Source organism: Gobio gobio (assembly GCF_949357685.1).
Source record: "Gobio gobio genome assembly, chromosome: 18".
NCBI lineage: Eukaryota > Metazoa > Chordata > Actinopteri > Cypriniformes > Gobionidae > Gobio > Gobio gobio.
Window position 1 is genome coordinate 43497617 of NC_137111.1, and position 24406 is coordinate 43522022.

General features: G+C 39.4%; 1 protein-coding gene across 2 annotated transcripts in view; it reads left to right on the plus strand.

Annotated features, from left to right (window-relative positions):
• Positions 1-358: 358 nt before the first annotated feature.
• Positions 359-24406, plus strand: part of maco1b (macoilin 1b) — a 24850-nt gene continuing 802 nt past the window's right edge. Inside the window, exons 1-11 of one of the 2 annotated variants that reach the window (XM_079842846.1) lie at positions 359-651; positions 4944-5085; positions 8743-8869; positions 9520-9643; positions 11833-12011; positions 14312-14906; positions 19654-19812; positions 19908-20090; positions 22117-22237; positions 22364-22538; positions 24201-24406. The exon at positions 24201-24406 is cut by the window's right edge and continues 802 nt beyond it. In XM_079842846.1, the coding sequence (XP_079698972.1) occupies positions 572-651; positions 4944-5085; positions 8743-8869; positions 9520-9643; positions 11833-12011; positions 14312-14906; positions 19654-19812; positions 19908-20090; positions 22117-22237; positions 22364-22538; positions 24201-24403 (2088 nt within the window). In that variant the 5' untranslated portion in view covers positions 359-571 and the 3' untranslated portion in view covers positions 24404-24406. The remainder of the gene's footprint in view (positions 652-4943; positions 5086-8742; positions 8870-9519; positions 9644-11832; positions 12012-14311; positions 14907-19653; positions 19813-19907; positions 20091-22116; positions 22238-22363; positions 22539-24200) is intronic. The other variant, XM_079842847.1, reaches the window with a different exon arrangement.

A 24406-nucleotide genomic window follows, 5' to 3' on the forward strand; every position in this document is an offset into this window, starting at 1 on the left:
TAATTAGCTTGTTTGTGGGGCTTTGTTTATGCCATTTCAGCGTTTGACAGTCACACAATGTGCAATTTACATCTGCCTACCAACGTGAAGTAAGTTTATGTGGAATACGCATCTCTCTCACATCGTACGAAAAAAACGTACGGAGAGTCCCGCCTGAATCCATCCCATTGGTCAGCGAGCACTACCTGATTTGTCCACAAAAAGAGCGACTGGTCGGGCATAGAAAACATGTCAGCCGCCCCATTTCCCTTTCTTTGGTACCGCGACAAAACAGATAGCTGCTTATTGGCTATTTGCCTTGTCACTCAAAATGACAGCTGACAGACGCGATTCTTATTGGCTTGGCAGCCTGTCAGTCACATCTGTCTGGGCTCGTGTCTGTGCGTCTGCGCGTGAGAAGGAGGAGGGTCTTACACTCAGTCTTTTTATTTATTTCTTTGTTTCCAGCTGGAAAAAAACAACCACAGCGGTATATTCCTTTGCGGGACCGCCAATGTTTCCCATCCGAATAAGACAGAACCCTGGACCATACTGCTGTACGTATTAAAAAGCCCGATTTAAGGGGGCGAGGATGAAGCGGCGCAATGCGGACTGCAGCAAGCTCCGACGGCCCTTAAAACGGAACCGAATCACCGAGGGGATCTACGGCAGGTACGATTCAGACCTTACGACGGAACCGTTATCATTCCAGAGCAGTAGGAAAGACCCAGCTTTCGCCTTTTATCACGGTCTAAGACCCCATAGAGAGACAGTAAATCGTTTAGCTTAACTGAGCTACCGTCAACAAAGCTGGTTGAAGGTAGACCGTCGTTTCCGCAGAAATGAATAAGCTGCCGTAGGCCCCATTACAGCGATGCGCTTTAAAAGAAAGAAACCCGCGAAACCAACTAGCTCGAGACTCGACCGTTAGTGTCAGTAACTGTCAATCATCACAATGATTGACGTGACAGCACAGTTAGTCTGTCAGTTGTGATTTCCTCTGGCAAGACCGTAAGAAGAATTGCCGTAATTTAATTTGCAAATGTAAAAGAGCCACAGCAAGCGTTACGTTTATTCAAATACTGATTTCTAAGAGACAGGTGCAGGGTTTTTAAATGCCAAATAACTCGATAAGTTGGCTCTATTTTTCCTCAGAAGTTGGGGCAGTTTTTATAATTTCCACGATAACTCGCGGACTACAAATTTGCCTTCCTTCATTTGGTGTTAGACACCTTTGTTTGTGCCAGAAATCACAGTATATGTATGGTACTAAGTTTGTATGTTTATGTTTAAAACTGAAATGCAAAAGGAGATGTGACACACCAGTCACCGTTCACTTTCACTGTTTTTTTGTTTGTTTGTTTTTTAGCATAAATTCATAACATTTTCTGGAAGAAATAATGTGATTCATTTGCAAGGATAATATTCTTTTTAAAACCGACATATTTCATTGTGCTTTTTTTGCACAGTTAATTCTTCAAAGCCATAGTTTGTTGTGGTTTGCCAGGGAGCATCTCACCTGTCAATCAAAAGTGATGCTGTGAAAGTTTCACATATTATCAGTAGCCATAACCTCTCATATAATAGTTTTAATCTCTATGTATGAAGTGGGTGTCATGTTGTTTATGGGTGACTACTCATTATCAAATGTGTAAAGTGTATTAGATGGCAGCAATTTACAGATAATTACGTGGCGGATATGAATTTGCTCTGAAACCATAGTTTCAACCAAACAGTCATTAAAGCCAAGTAGATAAATAATGCCAAAAGTAAAAGTAACAGCAACAAGATAGTTAAGAAGTATGTTTTCCACACAATTTTCAAGAAAACACAAGGAATATATTTGATAATTTTCATCTAACCAATGCAATAATAAACAGCATATCTTTACCTGCATATGTTTTTAACAAATAATACCATGTAACCATGTAAAAAACCATTGTTGAATCGAGTTTTTAATTTATTCATTTACAGCTTGAACTGATAATTAACACTTAATTTACAAACTCTATCCTTGTCTTAATGCACAGTCCTGGCCATTAAAATAATTACAGATATATCTGGGTTTGTGTATAAATAGTTTGTAATGCTAATGACGCAGTTAAACACTACGATTTGCTCACAGTGGGTGAATATCTGGCGCTATTCCTGCCATTAAAGAAGGTTGCCAGACTTCACCCATTATCAGTCATATGTTATTCTGCTTGATGTTCGGCATATTTTACTCTCTAATTTATTGACTCGAGAGCTTAAATTCAGTCATGATTTTGCTGTTTCATGACATGTTGCATCTGGGAAATATGTCAGTTAGGGTTAATTTGGAAATCTAATTATTCTTTTACCCCAAAACAATTTTATTAAAGGGTAAGTTCAGCCAAAAATGAAAATTCTGTCATTATTTACTCGCCCTCATGTCGTTCAGAACACAAATGAAGATATTTTTGATGAAATCTGAGAGATGCGTTCAGGCTGATTTTTTCTTTCTTTCTCGTATTGTGAAGTGACATTACAAGGTAATAAAAAAAATGAAAATAAATGCATCGATGAAAAACGGACAAGGCTGAGACATGCAGCAAAACAAAGGAAGTATTGATGCATTTGTAACCAGTGGGATTTCAGTTTTGAGTGTTAATAAAGAAGCGAAGATGATTTCCAACATACATTTGATCTGGTTGTTGTCGTCTTGTTTTTGTTTTGTTTATGTATTCAGCTCCCACATCTATTGAATCTTTTTTTTGTGTTTTATAAAGTGTTGTTTTGCCTTACATAAAACACAAAAACGTTTTCTTTTCTTTTTACCTCTTACCTGTTAGAATTAGTTTTCAGGCAGATGCAAAGATACTTAATAGTGTCTAGAAATGAGCATGATAGGTAAATATATATATTTATTAAAAAAAAAAAGTGCCCTGACCTCTGAGAATATTTTCTCTATCCACGCAATGTTCTCACATGAATAAAAAGCTAAATTCAATCTGTTCGTCAATCGTCATACAAAGTGATCAAGCTAGAAAATTTGGACTAAACCGCTATGGATTAGTTTGACGATCTCTTTATGAACTTTTTGAAGCGCCAAAGTGGTAGCTGTCAACGGAGGGACAAAAAGCGCTCCGATTTCATCAAAAACATCTTCATTTGTGTTCTGAAGATGAATTATAGTCTTACAGGTTTGAACGACATGAGAGTGAGAAATGAATGACAGAATTTTATTTTTTTCTGTGAACTATCCCTTTAAAGCGGCACTTCAGCGCTGGGAAGATGAATGTGTATTTAAACTGTGTCATTTATGTAGTATAATTGTGAAATTATTTTTGAATTTCTGTCTTTAGACTGAGAAAAGACAGAAAATGTATTTTTGTCTCATGTGGATGAAAGACAACAACTCCCAGAATGCACTTGTTTCGCTGCCCTACGAGGCCACTCCCTACACCGCCCCCAGCGTCGTTTTGATCTTCATAATAATACAATAATTTCGTTCAGTTAGAGAATGACGATATTTGCGTCATCGGAGGATTTTTTCCAGAAATGAAATGCATAATTATCTCGTCTCAGGACGATATGAGGGGGAAAAGTACCATCATTCAAATATACTACGTGGTTTCTACTGATTCAAAGCTTAATGCTAAATCGCTGAAGTTACCCTTTAAGTAATATATTTGGCCCTAACTGTGTATGATGTTTATGTGAAGATCGTACAATTTGATGCTTTATTTAAAATCTAAATATCAATCTATTTACATTCTTCTGGTTATGTTCCAAAGGAATAACAAACATCTAAATCTTTCATCAAAATGTGATAACGTTCTGTAAATAGTTATTTGTTTTGATTTTTTTTGTTAACTTTTCTTTTCCTGTTTACATGTGTAAAATCTGTTGAATAGGAAGTCTTTATTTTGGATCCATCCAAGTGACTGTACACTTTGATGGCCTAATCTGTGAAGATGCATCTGTAGCACCTGTTGTCTTCTGTTTGTTATCTGATTCACGCTGTTGCTTTCCTCAGTGAGGTGGAAATGAGCAAGTATGTCATCAGCCCAGATCTACCGGTTCAGTGACTGCTTATTCTTACCTTGCATTAACACAATTATCACTGTCATCAGAACACTATTAATAGCGCGTTCAGCACCTGTATGAGCAGAGGAGAAATATGTAGATGCTTTTAGAAGAATCATAATCATTTTAGACAGAAGAGCTGCAATATTATACTTTTTTTTTCCCCTACAAAAAGGGAAGTACTTTGTTTTGAGGTGTGTGATTTTACAAATTTCTTTTATGATGAAATTCATGGAAATTAATTAAACTTACCAACACTAACAGTTCTGGAGTCTCTATTAAAATGTCTACATGATTTCTTGTTGTTGTTATAATTGTTGATTTTAAGGTTTTATCATTCTTGTTTTTTTATGCTTTATTTTTTTAAACATTTTTGTACACCTTACAGCACTTTAAGCTGTATCTTATGTGTGAAAAAATGCAATTCCAGTCAATATTAGTAGTCTTAACGCTCTGCCTTTGTAAGGCAAGGAATGATCTCAAAATCGGTCTAATGACACAGTCTTTCGGGCCATTAAAAAGCACATTAAAATCATGATGTTCACAAAGTTGCTTAATTTTATATTACCGGTATAGAGAATATTCAATGTTGCTGAGGTGTAATTATCTGCATTGCTACATCTGGAGATAGTTTTAGGCTTCTCATCCCTACATTAAACATAATCCACTTCATTCACTACATGCTGCATTGGAGAAAGCCAAACAGTGATTATGTCCTCCCCCACCTACCCATGGTTCATTGGGTTGGATTTACTGCTGGAGCTCATGATGGAGTTGCTCGTGTACGTGCCTCTGAATGTTCACTGGCTCAAGGCCACATGTGGGGTCTTATTCAAAGAGATCTAGGGTTGAAGTCTTGAGATGGATGATTGAATGCTTGTGTAATAACATCTCTTGCTCTCTCTCTCTCTCAGTACGTTCCTGTACCTGAAGTTTCTGGTGGTCTGGGCGCTGGTGTTGCTGGCAGACTTTGTGTTGGAGTTCCGCTTCGAGTACCTCTGGCCTTTCTGGCTTTTCATTCGCAGTGTTTACGACTCCTTCAGATACCAGGGCCTGGTGAGTGTGAGTGTGTGTGTGTGTGTGTGAGAGAAAAGCTTTTCATCCAGATAATGGGACAAAGAAATTGCATGTTGAGCTGTAGGGATGCTCATTTCGGTTAATTTCCCCGACCGACAACCGCCGCTCATTATCCGATTATAAACCATTAACTGATAAGATTATAATATTGAATTGGCATTAAATAAAAATACAATTGACGAGTGTCTGTTACCCGTTAAAAAGACACTTTTTTTCACCGGTTTATTTTACCGTGCAGCATACAGAACAGCTCAACAACTACAACAGAACCTGGATTCACACATTATCACATTTTCACGCACCTGCAGCTTTTCTGACAACAGAGAAAAACAGAATAAAATCTAAATAAAAAGCATAAAATAAATAGGCCTACACTTAATATTTTTCACTTAAATAATTACCAAATTAAGATGACAAAACGAAAATACACTTTGAAGAACCGGAATATTTTTTTTCCATCAAATAGTAGACCTACCTCAATCCACACCTTGTATGTTTTTTGTTTGTTTTTGTTGTTTTTTTGAAGTAGCATGTCAAAGTGATGTGGGTTAGTCTGGAGCGCAGTCTGTTAACAGTTAGACGCGTGGCAGAAAACACCTCTCAAGCCTTGTTTATACTTTCTTCTGGCTCCGCAGTGCGAGCCTCTAATGACTGCGCATGCGCCGCTCGCCGTTGTACTATTCTTTGAAACGACAGAGGGCAACTCGGAGTAATTGTTCTATAAACCATCAGGAAACAGCGGTGAGAAGAACATGCGTGACAATGTTTACTTTAGTAAACTTGACCAAAACCACACTACGAAAAGCCTTAAACAAGGCTTCAAGTGGCTCTGATGCCCCGGGAATACAGAGATAACACCTCGCCAGAGTGGCCAGCCTCAGGAAGCGCCTTTCCTTTGCTTTCCACCAGTCAGGAGCTTGTACTACTGCTTTAATACCGCATAGCATATTTTGCAAGTAACTTTGTCGCCTTTCTGTCGAAATGGTCCCACACAGTAGGCCTACTTCTTTTCCATTGCTTCATTTTGCTAAATATGTCTGAAGACACGTGTGGTTGCACGTGTTGACACGCCCCGTGAGTGAACAAATACAGCATATTTTTATTTAACCTTGACGCAAACAAACAAACAAAAAAAGCTTTAAGTATTAAAAAAAAAGTATTAGTCGGTCAAAGTTCTTACTTTCGGTTAAACGGTCAATATGAGCATCCCTAGTGAGCTGCTTATAAGTTCCAAAACAGACCGCAAAAACCCCATCGATGACAGAATTGTAAATCAATTACTGTATGCATATTGTAAAAATAAAGATAATAAAAATTCAAAAATAATGTGTACATCTTTTTATGGGTTTGATCTTATCAATAATCCTGTAGTTTAATTTCTGAGGGACATAAACTGCATAAACTGGGGGGGGGGCAATCCAATGCTCTCCATTGACTTTGCATTGCGTGAGGCTGCATCCGTGTCATTTCGGACTTATAACAAAAAACAGAACAATGTCTAAAAGCTGATATGTGACAAAGTGTACAGCAAACAGTTTTTATAAGCTGTCGACCCAAAAAAACGAGAGTTTAAGGAGACAAAAGTGGATAAAGGCAGTAAAACGTGACGCTTCAGCAGGAAGAATGGGTAAATTTTGGGATCCTGACACTCAGTATGCCTATGTATGCAGTAGGGGTGGTGAAAAAAATCGATTATCGATTAATCGCGAGTATGTTATGGACGAGTATGAATCGATAATTACATTTTCAAAAATCGATTTTTTTATTTATCTAAACCTGACACTACCACCGTGTGTGTGTGTGTGTGTGTGTGTGTGTGTGTGTGTGTGTGTGTGTGTGTGTGTGTGTGTGTGTGTGTGTGTGTGTGTGTGTGTGTGTGTGTGTGTGTGTGTGTGTGTGTGTGTGTGTGTGTGTGTGTGTGTGTGTGTGTGTGTGTGTGTGTGTGTGTGTGTGTGTGTGTGTGTGTGTGTGTGTGTGTGTGTGTGTGTGTGTGTGTGTGTGTGTGTGTGTGTGTGTGTGTGTGTTCATTAGATGAATGTAAATCTGTCGTGCTGAGATGATTCTGAGGGAACACTCTAGAAATCCTCGCCTCCTCTGGAGCTCAGGCACATTAACATTAGCGCGTCAGATGAGCGAGCGCGACACACATCGACGCGCACATTCGCGGGAATAAAGGCGATCCTGAGGACGCGATGAGCGGATCACACACACACACACACACACAGCCGGACTGATGCTGGAAACACACACAACGCCACACTAAAGCAGCACAGATGTCTGATAACGGGATGTGTTTACCGGACAGGCCCGTGTGATCTCCCCAGGCTCGAGTCCCGCGCTCCGCTGCACCGACCCGCGGCTCCCGCCCCCCTCACGCGCGCACTGCATCCATCACGCACACTCTTGACATTTTGTCACTGTGTTCTACTGTACAGTATATAAGCTGAAGCTACAGTAAGTTGTTCAAAAATTTTCATTTTGTCTTCTTAATGATTAAATTGGACAATTTTCTTCTAGAAAGACAAGGTGTTTAGGTGGAGAAAAAACTTCTTCTTTACCTTGACATGTTTCGACTGCAACCTGCAGTCTTCCTCCACCTGAACACGTTGTCTTTCTAGAAGAAAATTGTCCAATTTCTACAGTATGTTGGTTCTGATCTACTTCCTAAAGGAAATAAGCCTTTCATTTATTTGTTATTGTTTAGTTCAACTTGATGAGTCACAACACAATGTGATGTATTCATTTCTGTGTAACTACACGACACTACACGACAAGTGCTTTGAGTTGTTGTTACTCAATAAAAGAGTTAAGTAATTCAGTAGCTGACTTTTTTTAATACTGCAATCACTTTGTAGTGTATTTTCGTTTACTGTTGTGAAATGGAAAATCAATAATCGCTAATCGAGAATCGTTAATAATCGAAAATCGACTGTAATCGAATCGGGACTTCAATAATCGTAATCGAATCGAATTGGGAAATCAGACAGATTAATCACCCCTAGTATGCAGTAAATATGTTGTGACTGTTAAGTCAAATATCCAAATGTCAGTTTTATATATTATAGCCTATTTACTGTCGCTGATCACGTTCCCCTCTAGTGGGAGTAGTTCTCAGTGTAATATAACGTGTCACGCTCTGTCTCAATGGCCTGTATCCACTTTTTTGTCCTTAAACGCTCGTTTTTTGGGTCAATAGCTTATAAAATTCTTCTGGGTTTTTGGTTGTGGGTTTTGTTTAGCTTGTTTGCAGTACACCTTGTCACATATCCGCTTTTAGACATTGTTCTGTTTAAGTCCGAAATGACAAGGATGCAGCCTCACGCAATGCGAAGTCAATGGAGAGCATTGGATTGTTTTCCCCCCCGGTGGGCGTGGCCTTCAGATTATGACGCGTGTCGCTCTCTCTCTATTCTTCAATCCATCACTTTAAAACGTATTTTAGTGTCTTAAATATTCATTAAAAACTGCATAATATTTATAAAATGCTGTTTAGGGTTTTTTATATGATGTGTTGCATGTCTCACACAGCAGGACACTGACATTACTGTCCACCCAAAAGCTGTAAGAGGACTGTAAAATGACATGTCATGCCAATTGTACATGTGATGACCTGATGCATCTCTTTGTGTGTTTCAGGCTTTCTCAGTGTTTTTTGTGTGTGTGGCATTCACATCAGATATTATATGTCTGCTGTTCATCCCAGTGCAGTGGCTGTTCTTTGCAGCCAGCACGTATGTGTGGGTACAGTACGTCTGGCACACAGGTAAGAGTCGCACACCTGTTCATATCACATTCACCCTGCCATCAATGTCTTGTTAGTGTTTCTGACGTTTAACATCAAGCTTACTGGGTACTTGCTGATTGGTCTGTGGTTAATGAACATTCATGACTTGCCAGTTTTGACATTTCCATTGTATGCAACCTCAAGCCAACGTGTCCACAATGTCAGTCTGGTTTGTTGTAGACACACCCATCTCTGGGTTTTCTAATCCTCTTTGTAAAGATGGGTTATAAAATATTTTACATCTGTTTTTGTAGCTTCTACCTCAGTTTGGACACACAACTTGCACATGCATCCATCAGTCCCATTCTGTTGAGAGCTTTTGTTGTCATAGCATGGTTTATTCTCTCTTTATAACATCCACACGCACACACACACACACACATCGTGACCTTGCAGCTGTAAGCTTGGTTATTTCTGACTGTGTGACTGAACAGCTCTGGATCTTGGTGTCAACAAAAGAATTTGCTTCAAATGACTCACTCATAGAGTGTGCGCTTGAATCGTTGGGGGTGTGTTTAGATTAATTTGTGCTGTTCATGTTGTTATTATTACACTCAACGCACTGCTGTCAGCTGAAGTGTTTTAAGCACATGTTGAATTGACCATTTTCTTCTCTTGTCTCTCTACAGAACGAGGGGTCTGCCTTCCCACTGTGTCTCTATGGATACTTTTTGTTTATATTGAGGCAGCTATCAGATTTAAAGATTTGAAACACTTCCACGTGGACTTGTGTCGTCCATTTGCAGCGCACTGGTACGCTATTTTCCTTAATCCACACTTAAGGTCCTTTCACACTGGACGCGATTTTGACGCGCGAATAATGATCAGCTGTTTGTGTAATGAGTGCTTTCACACCGAACGCGAATGTGCTGCGGCGAAAAAACGATGTTTATTTTTTTCGTTTCGATGTCGATTTTTTTAAACACTCGCAGCGACAGAAAAGGCAATCACATACAAGGAAACAAAGGTGACGAAATGTCCAGTTGATGTCACTAGCCATTCAATCAACATTAACCTTTGCTAGGTATGGCATTTCTCACGAGATTACAGCTGTAGTTGTGTTTACAGCTGTACAGATGCAGCTGTGTTTGCCCACTATAGGCTACAGATTACGATATTATAATCAATAAAAATTTTTTTTTTTTTTTTAAATCGAATTGCGTCCGCGACTATGGAAAGTGAATGTGTTTCCGTCAGTACGACTGTGGCACTTAAATGTTTACATTGTGACTCAACTGGAAACACAGCAGCTCCGGATCGAGCCGTTCCTGAAGTGTGTGTGTGTCTGTGTGTGTGTGTGGGCATGTTTTTGTGAAATATCAGGACACAAATGTGTATAATGACATGGGTATGACATAGGTATTACAAAAAGAGGGTGAAATATGAGGACGTTCCCCATTGTGTGCGGAACCGGCCATGATAAAGTTTTAGCTCCTGTAGAAGGTTAGCAAACTCCCCTTCAGACTCTCTGTTCTTTAAGACTGGGTGCACCCAAAACCTTCTTCTCTGTCTTTTAAAGAAAATTAAAAGCTTTTCTCCACTGAATGATTACGTGTCCTTGTTTCTCAGCTGTCGGCGCGAATGTTTTGGAATGTTGGAGTTCTGAAACGTCGCAAACTCGCGTCGCGGCTGGTGTGAATGGTTTTGACGCGAACTATTCGCACACGAAATATTCGCTTTTTCCGCTTCGCTTTTTCGTTACGCGTCCGGTGTGAAAGGGCCTTTAAGCTGACAAATCAAATGCTGGGATTGATTGTGAGCAAGTTTCTGCTTATGTCCAGTGTCCTCAAAAACATTTCAGAAAGTGTTAGTCATGTATTTATTATTGTAAAGCTTGGTACATACTCTGCAAGAACAAAGAAATTTGTTCGTTTTCTCGAGGTGGCAAGAACAATAACAAAGTTCGTTCTGGCTTGGACATTCCATACGTCAAGAGAAAAGCAGGTGCCGAACTTCCTCAGAGTCCTCAGAAGCCCCGCCCACTTTACATTTCTGACCAATCACACAATAGTTCTCGGACACCTACAAGAAAAATTCTGCTCAGATGATGTGTCGAGAACAAGCTGCGAGAACTCCCAAACCAAATTTGACGTAATTTTGTTCTCGCAGCCCCAGCAGTGAGAACTTTTTTTTCTCTGTTCTTGCGGAGTATGTAATGGCCTTAAGTGATCATACAGTATGTGATCTGTTTCACTGCTGCTAAGAGATCTGTAGAGCAGACAGTCCGGGAACTGAATTTTCCTCTATAATTATCCAGGGACAATGTGTTTGTCATGATCAGAAATAGTGATGCAACTAAAAATATTAGGCCAGAGTAGTTTTAGAGGGCTGAAATCATTGACCATTGATCTCTGATTGCGCATTTTTATTGTGTCCGCTTCTATTTCTTGAAAACAATGTAGATATTGAAGCTAGAATAGGTTAAGCAGTGAAGATGCACTTCACCGTGACCAAAAAGGATGTTCGAATGCCAATATGTAAATTGTATTCAGCTGAAATATAAAGAGGCAGCTTTCCTATGACTGATTTATTACCTTTGAACACAACACCATGAAAAGCACACAGAATTTAACTACTTACTGTAACTTTTGTATCGTTTTTGTTTCTTGGCTAAATTAAAATCTTTTGGTTTTCTACTTTCTGTAAAATATTAATTTCGGTGCATCATTAATCAGAAGACTAAATACCATCAAACCCAAACCCATCACGTTTACTGTTGTTTATCTATTTGGTACAGTCACTAAATTAACATTAAAAGAATATTGAATCATATAGCAATACACCGTAATAATCCACAACATTTGAAGTGTTGCAGTAAACAAACAGGTTACTTGGACCATAGCAAGTTACACTCCTTAAATGTGTATTAAATCTTTTTTTGTGATGCCTTTTACCCCTACAATCATGCTAATTATATGTCCTATTTCTTTTTGTGTTCACAGTATTGGGTACCCGGTGGTAACACTGGGCTTTGGTTTTAAGAGTTATGTAAGTTATAAGATGCGTCTACGGAAACAGAAGGAAGTGCAGAAAGAGAACGAATTTTACATGCAGCTGCTGCAGCAGGCACTACCTCCAGAACAACAGCTCATACAGAGACAAGAGAGAGAAGCAGAGGAAGGTATGGACTGACGCATGATCTTGTAAAGCTTTGCACCTTGTCTCTTCACGGAATAGTTCATCCAAACTAGTGCTGGACGATATAGCGGTTAATTCGCATTTTAATTGTGTGTCAAATATGTATTTTTTAAATACTGGAATTACCGTTGCTTAGCTGAAACAATTGCTGTATCTTTTCTAGAGTTGTTCCGATACTAGTATCGGAAATATCCCCCATACCACAACAAATTCTGGCATCGGTATCGGCGAGTACTTGAACCCATGTACCGATCCGATACCATTTTCTTAAACAAGACCTAGTTATTATGACCGCTAGCTTTGCCTAACTGCTGCGCGGTTCTTCTTCGCTGCTCAGAATGCATTGCAAACACAGGAAGTTGTGCCTTGTTGTCACAAGCAACCACTGTTTAGAGCAGCGAAGAAGAGATGAAAATGCGTTAGCAGTATGTCCGCTGTTTAGCAGTATTTCAGACTGGACCAACCAGCCAGTAAAACGGCGACTAGGGATGTCACAAGTACCGGTACTTTGGTACCAAGTCGGTACTGAATTTAAAAAAATGTGATGATACCAGCATTTCTATAGGACCGACTCCCGAGTATATTCGGTACCCACAGCTGCGTTCAGTCCCTTCTGTGTTTATCTAAGTGCAGGGCTCCAGACTGTAGCCGAATATATACTAGTGTCTGTGAATATTAAACTGCAAAATACTATTTAAATATTACTCCTGTAAATTCTGCGTTTCTGTGTGGATGACAGGTGCAGATGCGCAGGCACGTGCGCGCACACACACACCCACACACACGCGTGCGCGCTGTCTTTGTAGTCTCTGCCGTGTGTCACTATCAAGCGGCAACCTCCCCCAGTTTCTCTACATCCACTTTTTTTTTACAGTATATGGTCACTATATGAGGACATGAACGCATAAACCGTCACTTCATGAGATTTTACAGTTTCATTTGAGAAAACTGTCATATCATGGACACAGACACTCAAAGATCTTCACGGCAACTGGTCAAAATAAAAGTTTGGTTTTAACGTGAAGAAATTGACAGAATATATTAGGCTACTGTTGTACAGTAGATTTAGCTACGTCTCTATGTAATAATAATACGTCGTCTACTAATAATAATAATTATGCCTAGATGGTTGTAAAGAGATTATTTTCTGATTTAATGTATTATTTTTTATATTCCTAGATTTATTTGTTGCACTTTTTATACAGTTATATTGTAAAACTAAAATACCTTTTTTTCAGTTTGCGGTGTTCGATTTGTGGCTGCATATGAAGTTTTTTTTCGCTTAAGAAAAATAAATAATATTTCTGTCAAATGCATGTCAGATAATAAAAATACTGTAATAAATACAATAGTTCGCTGTTTTATTAAGGGATAAGTCTGAAGCACACCATAAAATAATTCTAGCAATTCATACAGGGCTAGTAGTATATACAGCTGTATATAGAAATACACACCCAGGTATCGGATCAGTACTCGGTATCAGCTGATGCCCTGAGCCGAGGTATCGGAATCGGTTTCGTGAAGGGAAAAAGGGTATCGGAACATCTCTAATCTTTTCAGTGGCCACAAAGAGTGCATGCATTGAGATGCATTAATAGAGGACCCCTATTAACTGCATACCCTTCTTACGAATGGTTCTTACATTATAACATAACTATTTATAGCCCACACAAACTCTCTTCAATAGGGTTAGTATGTAGTGTAGAGCCGTATGATTTCCACAGTGCGCAAAATGTGGATGGAATCTCAGAATCCAGTAAAAAAAAATTGTTTATAATGTGGAATGTCATAGAATTCATCAGATTTTGTATGAATTTATATACATGTATAATTTATACTGTTCGTCCATGTTTTAATTTATACAGTACACCTGTTGTGCAGCACTTACAAACAAATTAAAAGTATTGTTACATTTTTATTTGAGGTAACACTTTAGTTTAGTGTCCAATTCTCACTATTCTCACTAATAACTAGTTGCTTATTAGCATGCATATTACTTGGATATTGGCGTATCATAAGTACTTATAAAGCACATATTAATGCGTTATTCTGCCTATTCTACATCCCATAATCCTACCAGTACCTAAACCTAACAACTACTTTACTTAATATTAATAAGCAGTAATTAGGACCCTAAACTAAAGTGTGGTCTTAATTTGTATATGACATTACAGTGTTTTTATAATCTATATACTCCTGACAATAAGTCACTATAAATGAGGCTGAGTATATATTGACAGATTTTTCTGTTTGGGATAAACTAGTCTTTCTCACTCTTTCAAGCAGCAGCAGCAGCAGCAGCATCTAAAGGCATTCAAGACGTAGACTCTCCAGCTGTGGCACAGAACGGCTCGGCGGGCGGTAAAAAGCCCTCATCCAACACATTACCAGAGCTGGAATACAGAGAGAAAGAACGAGGCAAGAACGAGTCCAAAAAGCAACACAACCACAACCAGAACCATCACAGCAGCACCAGCAGCATCTTACCGTCAGTGGACAGTAAAGCTCAGGAGATGGAGTACATGGAGAACCACGTGAACAGTAAGAGACTGAGCAGCTCAGATCTGCTGGGCAGCACTGAGAACCTGCTGAAAGATGAACACTCTTCATCCTCCTCCTCTTCTTCCTCCTCCAACTCCAACAAAAATTACAAAAATGCCAGCGGAGGAGGAGGGGGAGGGAGCTCCTCGCCCCGGGGACACGGAACAGCCAACGGCAGCGTGCCGTCTTCCTCCGGGCCTTCGTCGTCCACCTCTTCCTCGAATAAGGGGGACAGAAAACAGAAGTGTGGAGGAGGGAAGAACGCAACATCGCACAGAGACCCTGTGGAAAACTGCATTCCCAACAATCAGCTGAGCAAACCCGAGGCGCTCGTCAGGTTAGTCTCGCACACATTATCTGTCTCAAAATTGGGACTTCATGTTAAAACGGCAGCTCTCGTGTTCTAAAGGGTTGTGTGCACGATACACTAGGAAACAGTCATGTTTTGTAATGTTTTCCCCGTGGTCTGCTGTCTAGAGAAAGCATTAAGCTTCACACTTAATCCCAAAAATCAAGTCAGACTGCTTTCAGTTAATACAAAATTTAACTGTTGTGAGAAAGAAATCTTTTCTAGTTGGGTTCACATTGATTTGGAATTTTATTCACTTTTATGTTAAGGTGTGGTCTCATCTCACAAGATTAAAATGTGACGAGAATTCTCGTTGAGGTGAAAAGTCTCGCCGATATTACCATGACGGAGTCTGAGGGTTAGGTTAGGATAGAATATGCCCCTACTGTCGTTTTGCTTTTAAAGAAAACAATTCCATCCAGCTTATCCAACACGAACTGCTGTCTTATGTAGTGCGCAGCAGGAATCAGAATTCACTGATCACGTGACGAAATGACTGACAAGACCACGGTGGAGGATTCGTTGCGCAACAGAGAGTCTGACAAATGTCTTCTCTTGTAGAATGTGCGGTCAGCACCTCCTTCACTCCCTATTCACAGAGTATGCACGATCGTGAAATTGAAAGCGAAAGTAAACTCGAGCGCACATTCAACCGCAATTTCAATACCCCACATTTTGAAAGCGGCTCCCTGATGCATGTGAATATCTCCCAATATGAAAGCTATCTTAGGCTGAGCTGTGGAGTTGTAACCATCTCTTAGCTCTGTATCATGCTTTAAAGACATGCTGAGATTTGTTTCTAAACGCATTATAAATGTTAAAAATGTGTTGCTGAAACACGTTACAAAGACTGTTAACTGTGTAGTACTGAATTGACCTATCGGTAAGCCCCGCCCCCCTTAGTTACTGTTGCTAACTCGGACAAACAAACGGAGTTGCTATATCTTACAATGACAGCTGTCAGTGTGAAAACCTTGTCGCAAGATGTTTTTGGACACAGAATGTAGCGTATACCCTGTCCGAATAATGGCCAAACTTTACTGATGGTTTATCAAGTTTATAATGTCCTTTTTCACTCCAAAAAATCATCGTAAGAGCTGAACAAAAAAAGCATAAGAAGTGCGCATTAACGTCTCATTCACAAACTCTCTCTCTCCGTTGCATTACCATTAACATACACAGCAAATTACACAAAAACACTCATACAACTTACAGTAAACAAACATATAGACAGAGCTTATGACTTTTCGAGGGTGCAGTTATAACTGTTAAACTTTGTATCTGCAAAACAACTCTGATAAACTGCGTGCGAGCTCTTCCTTTCACTACCCGTAGACTATAATACCCAACAAAAAAAGGAGTGCTCCTTAGTAGGACAGATAATGTAGACTTTAAACATGTCTAAAATTAAATTAATTTACATATAACCAGTTTAATATGGAGAGGCACTGAAATGTAGACCTTCGTGTTTTTGACCTACAGTGTTAACGTTACATGACGTGAGAACAGTTAGTTAGTAGGGCTGTAATCTCCCAGTCGATTATTAGTCGATACATTCTGGCTCGACCAAAATTCTGATTGGTCGATTTTTTGCCGCGTTCATTTAATTAGTTTTGCTGCGTTCATTTAATCAGTTTTGCCGCGCAGCGTTCATTTCATCAGGTGGAAAGCACTAATTGCTAATGGGGGTGTTTTGAGAGCACCCCTGTTTCACAGGTAACAGTCTGTCTTCAGAACACCCCCATTGTTTCCACTTCTTTTGGATTATTGGATTTTTGGATTGGCCGATGTGAACTATACATGAGTGTTGTCTTGTGTGCTGCTTACGGCAGCTTTCCCTCGAGTGGGCGTTGAAACCGCTGACAGCGGACACGTCCCCAACGTTTGAGAGCAGAGAATGCTGCTTATTTTTTCAAGATTTTGATGAGCTATTTTATTTACTTGGCTGATTTTTGTATGATTCAAATTTGGCTGGGTGGTTAACACATTTGTCTGTGGTGTGACAAACTCAGAACACATTACATTTGTACACACATATTTGCACTTTGAATATTGAGATAGTAGGCCTACTTTGATGATGGCTGTACTTATTGTTTGCACTTAATAAGACTAAGAGAAAACTATTATTCATTTTTATTTATACTGTTTTTATTTCTATGATCAATTTGTGGAAAGGAGTTCAGTTAGGAGGTCAAAAGTTGTAGAAGCTCATAAATCATGTGCAGATCTAACTTCCAAGGTCTGAAGAGACAATCATACAGGAGAGAAGCCCGTCAGTTCAGTTTGTGGCAAAACCTTTTACAGTGCTTGTATAGTGTCTTTTACTGTATAGGATAATTCATACTCAGAAAGTAGAACTGGAATGACATTCATTACAAGATGATGAGTTAAAACATTTCAAATGCACCTACAGACTATTTTTCTAGTCATGTATTTTGTCATTGAGGATTTCTTGAAATACTGTGTAAAAATCTTGTCTCGTTCTCGTGAATCCAATCTCGTGTCTCGTCTCGTGAGCTAACTCTCATCACACACCTATTCGTTTCATTAGGAAGCTACACATTCTGGAATTTCACTTCAGGGTGAAAGATTCCCCAATGCAAATGTTGCATGAGGTTCAAGTAGGGGTGGGCGATATGGCAACAATATCATATGGTGAATTTTTTTTTTTTTTTTCATGTTGGTTTTACTATTTTGCAAGTGCCTGAGCAGCACAGCTAAACTAATTTCCCGATTTCAAAAATGTAGCTTTACAAGGTAACAAAATATAAAGGAAAAACAAATGACAGACCATTTAGACCATAGTAGGGGTGGGCAAAGATGGTTAAAAAATAAGAACAAAGATCCACTTTACAAATACAATATAATATACAAATGACATAAAGAGTGCTTTAGTTTTTCCCAGTAGGTGTATTTAACAGTTGTATTCAAGCAAGAAATTGAAATAAAAAATAAAACACTTCACTGTATAAATTATATATATATATATATATGTATATATATATATATATATATACACACTGATTATTATTAAAGGTACTGAAGTTATTCAGTGAAGAGCAGTAAGTGATTTTCTCTGTCTTTTGTTGTTTGATTAACATTAATGACAAACGGCTGTCATTTAAAGACCGATACAGGTATCAGATCTAATATACAGGCACGCATCCAGTTTTCTCCCAACTATTTACGTTCACTTAAGACATAACTAACTGTGTTAATGTAAACCTTTACATTGGTGTTTGACATTGACAGTTTAACATTGTGTGTTTGACAGTTTAAGCGCAGTAAAACACGAAAGAGAACTTAGTTTAGTACTCATGCGCTGCTTGACAGGCTTTTAGGGTGTACTCACACTAGGCATCTGTGACACCAAAACACCAAACTATTACTACTTGGATACAATTTTCGATTAAATAAAGTATATTTAGGTTTATAACTGTCCTGGTTCTCACCTTATTGATGAACATGAATTGTAGCTTGCGAGTAAAACTGCAAATTCATCCATCAAAGTCAGCTGTCTCCGTGATAATCTTCTGATACGTGCAGTGCAATCAAGTGAAAATCGCTGAATGGCATAAATGATAAATCTTTTAGGCAGTCTATTAGCGAAAGCACTTTTCTTCCTGTCTTCTTCAAAACAAAAAGTTGCATCGTGAATGACGTAAGTGTGCTCCGGCCCGGTACGTTAAGTGCAATGTGAGTGCAGGCCAGCGGGGGAGTGAGGAGGGGGGACAATCGCGCTCGGGCACGGTACAAGTGCCTCGTGTGAGTACACCCTTAGAAAAGTGCATGTCAGAACAGCGTCCGAATGAAATGTTTAACCGGCAAGTACAGTACAGTATTTTGGGATGAACGCTCCAGAACTGCAACTGAGAATGCACTTTAGCACAGTACTACGATATTTCTTCAAAAGCAGATCAAAAATGGTGATATCGCACACCCCTAGGTTCAAGTTCACATCAATTTGCCGCATTGACCAACAGCTGCTTGGTTTGAAAGAGCCTTTTATCTGAACTGTGCTTCATTTCGCTAATGTGACCATACATTTAGGGTCATTTAGATGAGTCTGAGGCCTAGTCCACACGTACACTGTATTTTTATAACCAGAGTTTTTCCTCCTCCGTTTTAAAAAACAATCGGTTTAGCACAAGCATGGTTTAAAAAAAATCTCTGTCCACATGAAAACACAAAACCGCGCTATGATTGGCTGCCTGATTTCCACATGCGTCCCATCAGTTGCATCAGTTTCCCACCATTCGCATCAGATGTGCGCTTTGAAATCTCGGAAATAGTAGGTCATCCAGGTATTTTTCGCCTCCTGTTTTTCAAAATCTGAGAATTTGGACATATTACTCCTTTTGGTGTGCTATTTTTCATATTATGTAGTAGGGAAGTAGGCATATTTGGACGCGATATCTGTAAACTATATTATATAATTATAATATTGTGGTTTCACAAACCTTTTAGGTTGCGGACCACTAACAGAAGTTGCAGACCACTTAACACCCCAAATCTGTAATTACCTAAATAATTACTGTTATTTCATCTACTTGCCGCCTTAGACAGCGTTTTTGGGCATCATTGGTATGAATATTATGCCTTGGGCATGTTTGGATGCACACAAATGCTGTCTAGGTAGGTAGTCTAGTAGGTTTTGAGAAGCAGGCCTTTTCTCTGATTCTTGTCTGTTATAATGACCCCTTTATGGATAGAAGTCTGTGTATATGTGTGTTAGGCTGGAGCAGGATGTTAAGAAGCTGAAGGCAGATCTGCAGGCAAGCAGACAGACCGAACAGGATCTGCGCAGTCAATTGGGCTCTCTGGGCAGCTCTGAACGCAGCATACGCTCTGAACTCGGGCAGCTGCGTCAGGAGAATGAACTACTGCAAAACAAGTGAGACATCCCTTTTTGAGTTTGCTCCATATGAGAGTGAAGAGAAGGTAGGGGACTGTACCTGTATTAATGCAAACTCTCGTGTGTATGTTCAGACTTCATAACGCCGTGCAGGCGAAGCAGAAGGACAAGCAGACCGTGGGACAGCTGGAGAAGCGTCTGAAGGCAGAACAGGATGCTCGTGCTGCAGCTGAGAAACTGTTAGCAGAGGAAAAGAAACGCAAGAAGCTGGAGGAGGCCACCGCGGCCCGGGCAGTCGCTCTTGCTGCTGCAACCAGGTGCTTCCCTTCATTCCATTGCATTTCATCTTCTGTTTTATTCTACCGTATTGTCATGAATATAAGAGGGTTTTTTTCTTAGAGATGCATCTGAAAAAATGAGGTTGTCTTATATTCAGAGTCTAGACATTTACATGTCATTAATACACCCGCAACAATAGGGAGCGCCAAATACGTGTAAAACGAGCCGCTTTGAAGAACAGTAGCCGAAAAAGGAATGAGGGGATGCCCATAAACAGAGCCGTCATCCAGCTGAAGGCACTGGATATCGCCAAAGAGATGAACATACGAACATCTTTCGGATGAGACGTTAAACCGAGGTCCTGACTCTCTGTGGTCATTAAAAATCCCATGGCACTTCTCGTAAAAGAGTAGGGGTGTAACCCCGGTGTCCTGGCCAAATTCCCTCCATTGGCCGTTACCAATCATGGCCAATGGTTACCAGTGGATCCCCATCCATTGAATTGGCTCTGTCACCCTCTCTCCTCTCCACCAATAGCTGGTGTGTGGTGAGCGCACTGGTGCATCCAAGTGGATGCTGCACACTGGTGGTGGTTGAGGAGAGACCCCTGACATATTTGTAAAGTGCTTTGTGTGTACAGAAGTACATATGAAAGCGCTATATAAATGCCTCATTCATTCATTCATTCATTCATTCATTCATTCATTCATTCATATCAACCAGCAAAGCCCCTCATTTCTTATTTTGGCTGCATGCGGACACATTTGCTTGTCAATTTCTTTGAGAAATGGATTAACATTACTCAGCAGAACAAGTCTTGCCTAGCGCTTGTCCTCCAACATGTGATTGGCCTAAGGAAAACACATTAATATCCCCTGGATCAAATAGGTAATGCGGCTCAAGCACCTGTGTTTATTAACATGCCAACATCTGTCACTGATGGTAATGCCTTAAAGTGTTTATTTTTAAATTTGATTTTTGGTACATTTTACCATATATTTACTAGGGCTGGGTATTGACACATTTCACAATTCGATTCGATATTCGATTTTCAATTCAATATCGATTTTGGATATGTATCAGGTATAATGCATGGAAAATTTTCTCAAGGAAAACTAATTTCTGAACTAATGTTGTAAACTATGGGAGTCAGTTGATACTACATTAGCCTACTAATATTGAAGGTAAAAATGTACTGATTTGTATACAAACACTTAAATGACACTAAATTATGTTTTTTTATATAATAATAAAGTTATAATATTAACTTTACAATTACATAATCATAATTCTACTCCAATTAGTTTTTTTGAAATATAAACATTTAAAGGGTGCTGTCATAAAAACTTGCCAGATTTATTAAATATTGAAGAACATTGACAATGAATAGCCTATGTAATGTAGTGCATATAATTAGCAAAATGCTCCTCTCTAGAGTAAATTTTTCTAGCTGACTAACGAGTTTATGGACACTGGATATGGTTTTTCTGAGGTAGCTATGACGTTACGTGACATTGTTTACTTGTAAGCCGTTTTACTTGCATCTCTCTGCGGTTGAAACACTGATTGAGCAATTCTATGTGACATGATACGGATTTCGGTAAGTTGTCCTGTATCTTTTAACACTCTTTCAGAAGCTCATTCAGTTTATTTCGCGCTGTTACTGGTATTAAGGCGGAAGAGAAGATCCGTTCATGTTTGCTCCGCGCTGCTGCTTCTCTTGAGCTGAGCTGCGGCAGAGCGATCTCACACCACAGCGCCAAAACGTTATTTATATTTTTGAATTTCGTAAAAAAATAGACTAATCGATTCTTGGGATTTAAGAATCGATATTGTTTTGTAAAAGTGATAATCGATTAAAATCGAGAAATCTATATTTTTTTTACCCAGCCCTAATATTTACCATCTTTATAAAAGACAAGCCTTTTTCCAAAATGTCATCTTAATAATCAGGGTTGTCTTCTATTCGGAACAATACGGTATTTCCTTTCTATACAACTGCAGGATATGTAATTAAATTGTTTTATATGTGAACTAACGTGCATCTGTATTTGTGTGTGTCAGAGGTGAGTGCACAGAGTCTCTGAGGAGGAGGATTTCTGAGCTGGAGACGGAGTGTAAGAAACTCACACTTGATATCAAGGTGAAAGAAGATCAAATCAGAGAGCTAGAGCTCAAAGTTCAAGTGAGGAGATTTTCATGTTATGTTCATGTCGCTCTAAATCTCTTTCAAAATGTGATTCTTCTGGAAATGCAGAAAAGGTACAAAAATGTATATTTAATGCCTTTTTCTTCTGTCATGTCTGTCTAGGAACTGCATAAATATAAGGAAAACGAGAAGGACACAGAGGTTCTGATGTCAGCACTGTCAGCGATGCAGGATAAAACCCAGCACCTGGAAAATAGCCTCAGTGCTGAGACCCGAATTAAGCTGGACCTCTTCTCTGCCCTCGGAGACGCTAAGAGACAGCTGGAGATCGCACAAGGTTTGCATCACACCCCTTTTTTCCAGATAACTCAAAGATTAGCTTTTAAATTTGGGCTCCAATTATTTTATAGCTGAACAACAGTTGGAAGTAAAAAGATCATAATTTACTCAGCCACTTGTCATTCAAACCCATGAAACTTTTTATCTGGACTTTCTTGTAAGAAATACCAATTTTAATTTGAGAAGAACTACAGAGAGCTGGAGCTCAAAGTTCAAGTGAGGAATCTCTTTCAAATTTTGGTGTCAGTAAGATTTTTGTCTTCTTAAGAAATTATTACCTTTAATCAACAAGGAGACATTGAATTGATCAAAAGTGACAGTAAAGATTTCTATTTCTAATAAATGCTGTTCTTTTGAACTTTCTATTCATCAAAGAAACCTGGAAAAACTCAGTTTTAACAAAAATATGAAGCAGCGCAATTGTTTTTACCATTGATAATAATGAACAGAAATGTTTCTTGAGCAGTAAATCAGCTTATTAGAATAATTTCTGAAGGATCATGTGACACTGGAGTAATGATGCTGAAAATTGCTTTTTTTAAATACACCGATCAGGCATAACATTATGACATGCGAAGTGAATAACAATGATGATCTCTTCATCACGGCACCTGTTAGTGGGTGGGATATATTAGGCAGCAAGTGAACATTTTGTCCTCAAAGTTGATGTGTTAGAAGCAGGAAAAATGGGCAAGTGTAAGGATTTGAGCGAGTTTGACAAGGGCCAAATTGTGATGGCTAGACGACTGGGTCAGAGCATCTCCAAAACTGCAGCTCTTGTGGGGTGTTCCCGGTCTGCAGTGGTCAGTGTCTATCAAAAGTGCTCCAAGGAAGGAACAGTGGAGAACCGGCGACAGGGTCATGGGCGGCCGAGGCTCTTTGATGCACGTGGGGAGCGAAGGCTGGCCCGTGTGGTCCGATCAAACAGACGAGCTACTGGAGCTAAGATTGCTTAAGTAGTTAATGCTGGTTCTGATCATAGACCGTAAAAATATATGGATGACGCAACTTCATTGGCTTCCCCTGACGAGAGTTGAAGCTTTCGGAGGCCACACGGCGCTGACATCTTGCGCAGATTTGGGACCGGGTCTGCACAGAAGTGATCTCGGGACCAGAGTCTGTGCAGTTGAGAGCAGGAAGTAGAGGCGCGATATCAAAAGCCCGTCCACACTCTCACAGATGTAGAACAATTCATTATGTTGGTGTGAAATAAACAGTTATAGAAATGTAGAAATTAAAGCTAAAGCTCCAATCTCCTCCCGAAAATGAAGAAAAAAGTCTGTTAGTGCCTCAGTGACTTCAACTTCACCCAGAGAAGCCGTCAATCATGGCGTCACACCCCCCGTTTTTATAGCATCAAATAATGAACTAAAACTAAACTTATTTGAACACTTGAAATGAAATTGTGATAAAAATTGCCTAAAATGACAGAACCCATCTTTAGGAAACAATTATTTGAAGTGTAATTTGATTGTTTAGTTTGTCTTGCGTCCATTAGAATACATGGAGGGGTGGGGTTTAGGAGCTATACACAAAACATAAAAAAAAATCTTACCAAGTCCAAACTTTTGAATGGCAGTGTATATCTTTATAGAAAACCTCTTTCCCAAACTTGGAAATGCACTAAAAGTTTTTCCCGTCTGGATTTGTGTTGTTTTAGGTCAGATTCTGCAGAAAGACCAGGAGATTAAAGACCTGAAGCAGAAGATAGCAGAGGTGATGGCCGTCATGCCCAGCGTGGTGTATTCCGCAGATACAGGCAGCATGACCCCAGTCACGCCCCACTACTCCTCCAAGTTCATGGACACCAGTCCGTCAGGACTGGACCCCAACGCATCTGTTTACCAGCCCATGAAAAAATGAATG